This window comes from Acipenser ruthenus, chromosome 1 (assembly GCF_902713425.1).
Source record: "Acipenser ruthenus chromosome 1, fAciRut3.2 maternal haplotype, whole genome shotgun sequence".
Taxonomy (NCBI): Eukaryota; Metazoa; Chordata; class Actinopteri; order Acipenseriformes; family Acipenseridae; genus Acipenser; species Acipenser ruthenus.
The window spans coordinates 43,136,737-43,142,451 of record NC_081189.1 but is presented as its reverse complement, the minus strand read 5'-3'; the positions used below and the strand labels follow the sequence as shown (position 1 = coordinate 43,142,451).

The window sequence follows — 5,715 nt, the reverse complement described above, 5'->3', positions numbered from 1 at the left end:
CAAGAGCATAATAAATAAAAATTATGTTTCAACACGTGGATTTCAACAAAAACAACGAATACAATGACTGCAGGCAATACATGTTTAGCTGCATGCACATGTTGCATTTATTTATTTATTTATTTATTTATTTACCAGAACTAATCAAGCCAGAATTATACGGAACCCTACGCCAACTAGTATGTTGAAGTTATCATAAAATAAAATAAACGTATACTTTCATATACTCAGAACTAGTGTTTATTGCAAGTCATCAAACGTTGGATTTTTTTTTATCTGTTAAATGTCATGGTCCTAAAAATCACAAAACATTAACACCAGAAAGGTGAAACAACTTGGCCATTGGACGTAAACATTTTTTTTTTTCTTGGGGAATCAGATAAAACTATATTAACAATAGAGACATATCTAAAATAAATAAATAAATAAATAAATAAATAAATAAACATTGCACAACGTTTTTCAATAGTTATTTGTATTCGTTTCTATTTGTGTTTTTGTTTAAGAGCACATTTAAACTGGCAGCTGGTCTATGAAACGCATAAAAAAGTGTCTCATATAGGACAACACATTTCCAGAAGTCATTAAAGAATGAAAAGGGTTATTATATTCTGAAATGAAATATAAATCTAAAATAAAACACTCCGACCAAATTAAGTTGTTGAGTTAGGACATAGTTTTATACAAACTTACAAAAACCCTCATCTTTTTTTTATTATTATTTAATAGAGACAAGTAGATTACATTGTTAAAAGTAAACCATGTAATTACCTTGTATTCTTTATTTCATTAAATATAAATCTATACAAATAAATAATATTTCATAAATAAGTGTATGATATTATTTACACAACCGAACACACTTTTATAAAAACGCAAAGTGTAACAGACAGGAATAATAACTGTATTGTGATAAACTGCATACCTCCACATAACGTCCATCTATCGAAAATGATACCATTAGATCTGAGTGCGACCCCACACTGCGTTCAAAATCCCGTCTCATTTCCTATTGGTCTGCCTGTTTCCAAAGTAGATGTAAATGAAACCAGATTAGAGTCGTAGTCGTCCCCATTCTTTCTGGACTTGTCCCAAAGCGATTGTCATGTGATAATAAAGGGACCTGCATGGGGTCTCAGCATCTCTGAGATCATAACAAAACCAGGCTGGAGACGAGAGAGAGCGCGCACATGAAACACACACACAAGTACGAAACACTGCCGACCTTCTCCAGGCAAGCAGCAGCCAGTTAACCTGCGCCTTCCCTAAATAGATGATTTAAAATTAAATCAAGGGACACCTTTCTTCAGTACTGCACTTGGATTGTAGCTGCTTTCTGGGATTTTTTTAAATTTTTTTTAATTTTTTTATCTTCTCTGGGAGTCCTTTCTGTGAGCAGCAGTGGAACTTTACATTATCAGTTTGTTATTGCACATTTGACACGGACAATACACACGTGTACAGTACAGAATACGGGACATTCTTCTTTTTAAAGTGGGAGTATTGCTCAAAGATTTACTTTGATCGTGAATAGATTCGTTTATAGATCTGTACTTAAAAAAAACGTTCGTGTTTTTTCTAATGCTAAGACATTGTTTTTTTTTTTATAGACGCACGAATAAGTGATTATACTTGCTCTTTAACAAGTTAAAAAATGCCTCGACCGGGGAAAAATTCTTACAGTGACCAGAAACCTCCTTATTCTTACATATCCCTTACTGCCATGGCTATCCAAAGCTCCCAAGAAAAGATGCTACCGTTGAGTGACATTTATAAATTTATAATGGACAGGTTTCCTTATTACAGGGAAAATACGCAGAGATGGCAAAACTCCTTGAGGCACAACCTATCATTTAACGATTGTTTCATCAAGATCCCAAGAAGGCCAGATCAGCCCGGTAAGGGGAGTTTCTGGGCTCTGCACCCAGACTGCGGGGACATGTTTGAGAACGGCAGTTTCTTGAGAAGACGAAAGAGGTTCAAACTTCTCAGAGCTGAGCACCTGGCGTCCAAAAACTCTCAGATGCTCCACTATTTCCACCATCACCACCACCAGAACAAACTGGGCATCGGGCCACCTGAGGCTGCTGCAGGTGTTGGGAGACTGCCCCAGTTCCAAACTTACAGCATTAACGGAGGACAGTCGACTGGATTTAAACATCCCTTTGCTATTGAAAACATCATAGGAAGGGACTACAAAGGTATGATGGCTAGTGGACTTCCTATATCGTCAGTGATGCATCACCTTGGGTACCCAGTCCCCAGTCAAATAAGCAACATGGTGAATTCAATGTGGCCTCACGTTGGCATGCTAGAGTCTATGGCACCGATGCCAATCTCTCCAGATTATGGACCCTTTGGGGTACCCATGAAGACACTCTGCCACCCAGCCAGCCAAACGATGCCAGCTGTCCCGGTTCCAATAAAGCCGACCCCTTCTCTGGCAGCGGTCTCTGCAATATCTAATCTCGCTAGGAGTCCGACACAACTCTGCTCATCATCAACTTCTTCCCTGCTTGGTCAAACTCTTTCAGACTCCACAGAAGGAAAAAACAACTTTTTGCACCCAGCTGTCGTCCATTCTTAAGAACGAACTGGGGCTGATTCCAAATAGTATCACTTACAGACTAACACATTCAAAGTATATGCTTTTGGAACAGACAATTAAAAACGTTCAGTGTTGAAAGGTAAACTGCAGAGCTGCATAATTTTGTATCTCAAACTGCAGGTAAGGTATTTTGTTATGGCAGTGCGATGCTTAATTTGATGTAATTTAAAAACAATAACAAATGTATTGTCCCCAAATATAAATACATTTCTACTTTTAATTTATATATATATATATATATATATATATATATATATATATATATATATATATATATATATATATATATATATATGCTCATTTTGGGTTACCTTGTATCCAATATAGACGCTCTGTTGTATTATCTATTAACAATACAGGAAATGCGAAGTTGATTTTATGGCTATTTATTGGACTTAGAGCTGCCATATTCATGTTTATATCTATGTATTGTTTTCTAAGAGTTTTAAAATAAACAGTCTAGGTTACAGAAACATAATAAAGCACGTATTACTTCATATAAGGGAGTAGTTTCCGCATCTTACCAAGAAAGTTTAATTGTTTAGGATATTTATATTGGCGTTTAGTGGATTTTACATCATTAAATTGTACTTGAAATGTGTCACATTTTTGTAAATGTATTTTCGCCATAACTAATATACTTTGTAAAACTGCAATTTTATAACAAATGTGACAAGTTTTTTTTTTTTTTTTTATAAGATGTTTATTAAATTAAGATGTTTCGCTCTTAAGCAACTATTAAACATGAAGAAACTATTTTGTTGTTAGTACCTGAACGAAGGAAAATTAAATCCAAGTTGTATTATAATCGCCTAAATAAATAAGTTTACTATTGAGAGATTTAAAAAAAGCACTTTAATGTCATGCCAGTCTCAATTGTATTTTTTCAAAAAAAAAAAAAAAAAGGTATAATTACATTTTATGGCAAATGTTACTGATTGTTATAATTCAGCCGTGTTTGCTAAGGCCCACTATCTGTGAAAACAATTAAGCCTTTTGTGTGTATTATATTGGAAATCGGTACTTTTTATTAAAATGTACAAAATGTTGTACTGTTTTAAAGTGTGTCTATGTATTAAACAAATCCATGTCAAGTTTAGATGAACGTGATGCGCAATTATATGACGCTTTCAACACAGACATATATTGTGTTTCGCTTAAATTGTTCAAAGTTGATGTTTTATTTTCAGAAAATATCTAATTATGAATTATTCCGATTTAGTTTGTATTAGGCTAAACATCAAGGCTGCCAAATATTATTTAATTTAACGCAAACACTTGTTGCATTAGAAAAAAAAAAAACAACTTTCAAGCCTTGCTGAATTGTTGTAGCCTACAAATGTAATTTTCAATTTACGTTATACATATCAATTTACATACATTTCAAAGGTATGTAAGTCTATTACAAACATTTTCAGTATGTAAAAAATAAACGCATACATTTAGCGGACGACACTTTGAGGTCAACATTTTGCTAATGTGATTGTTGTTGCTCATAGTAAGTTGCGCATCGTGAGTCTTATTCTTTGTCAGTATAGGAGAGGATACCCACTTGTACCCTATACCTCTCTATTAAAACAAACAAACAATAAACCGATTACATTTTGCAGTTGTACAGTAAACTTATCTTGTATAACAATTGTTTTTGAGCAATATTAGTAGTAAAAGAAAAACGTTAAACGTTGTATTACGGTACATTTGTATTTAGATCAAAGGCATAATGACGATCGGGGCGCTGGTCGCGTAGGCTTATAATACTACGACTACTACGACTACTACCAAGTGTAGTATCTGTTCTTATCAGTTTAATATCTGATACGTCCCCTATCTGGGGACCATATATTAAATTGATTTTTGGAACTGGGAGATGGAAGAGGGGCTTGCTCCGTCCACTCCACGCATCGACCTGATATTGCAGTACCTCCAGGAACGGTGCACAAAACAAAACAAAACAAAACAAACCAAAAAAAAAAACTACTACGACTACTACTACTATTACTACTACTACTACTACTACTAATAATAATAATAATAATAATAATAATAATAATAATAATAATAATAATAATAATGAACACCCGACTAAGCACCTTTCATATGCACTATAAAACTAACATTGCTAAGGGGGCTAAACCAATTCCAAAATGTTTTACCATTATTATAACAGCAAGAGAACATTCAAAGAGGAGGTTAAATGTCTAAGAGACACAAATGGCAAAATAATAGACGAAGAAAAAAAATAGCAAATATATTAAATGATTACTTTTCACATGTTTTTACAAAGGAGGATATGGACAACATGCCCCACATGTCGACCTGTTCCTATCCAGTCTTAAATAACTTTAGCATATACAGAGGCAGAAGTGTTAAAGGGTCTAGGAGCTCTTAAAATAAACAAATCCCCTGGGCCAGATGAGATCCTCCCAATAGTACTCAAGGAAATGAAAGAAGTTATTTACAAACCGCTAACCAAGATCATGCAACAATCTCTTGACACAGGGGGTTGTAGAATTGCAAATGTAATACCAATCCACAAAAAGGAAGACAAAATAAAACCAGGTAACTACAGACCAATAAGCCTGACTTCTATTATATGTAAACTTATGGAAACTATAATAAGATTCAAAATGGAAAATTACCTATATGGAAACAGTATCCTGGGAGACAGTCAGCAAGATTTTAAGAAAGGGAGATCCTGTCTAATTAACCTGCTTGATTTTTTTGAGGATGCAATATCTACAATGGATAATTGCAAAGCATATGACATGGTTTATTTAGATTTCCAGAAAGCTTTTGACAAAGTCCCGCATAGAAGATTAATCCTCAAACTGAATGCAGTAGGGATTCAACTAAATGCATGCACATGGATTAGGGAGTGGTTAACATGTAGAAAACAGAAAGTACTGATTAGAGGAGAAACCTCAAAATGGAGCGAGGTAACCAGTGGTGTACCACAGGGATCAGTATTAGGTCCTCTGCTATTCCCAATCTACATTAATGATTTAGATTCTGGTATAGTAAGCAAACTTGTTAAATTTGCAATTGACACAAAAATAGGAGGAGTAGCAAACACTGTTGCAGCAGCAAAGGTCATTCAAAATGATCTA

The 5,715-nt window shown here is 34.4% G+C and overlaps 1 protein-coding gene and 1 pseudogene across 1 annotated transcript; both read left to right on the top strand.

Annotated features, from left to right (window-relative positions):
* The first annotated feature begins 947 nt into the window (after window positions 1–947).
* foxb2 (forkhead box B2) lies at window positions 948–2,798 on the top strand. Its single transcript, XM_034033809.3, has one exon. The coding sequence runs from the start codon at window positions 1,655–1,657 to the stop codon at window positions 2,585–2,587; it is 933 nt and encodes a 310-aa protein (XP_033889700.1). The 5' UTR covers window positions 948–1,654; the 3' UTR covers window positions 2,588–2,798.
* Window positions 2,799–4,379: 1,581 nt separating this feature from the next.
* On the top strand, window positions 4,380–4,551 carry LOC117421575 (U2 spliceosomal RNA; annotated as a pseudogene).
* The last annotated feature ends 1,164 nt before the right edge of the window (window positions 4,552–5,715 follow it).

Coding starts and splice junctions, on each gene's coding strand:
- foxb2 (XM_034033809.3), top strand. CDS start 1,655: ATGCCTCGACCGGGGAAAAATTCTTACAGTGACCAGAAACCTCCTTAT.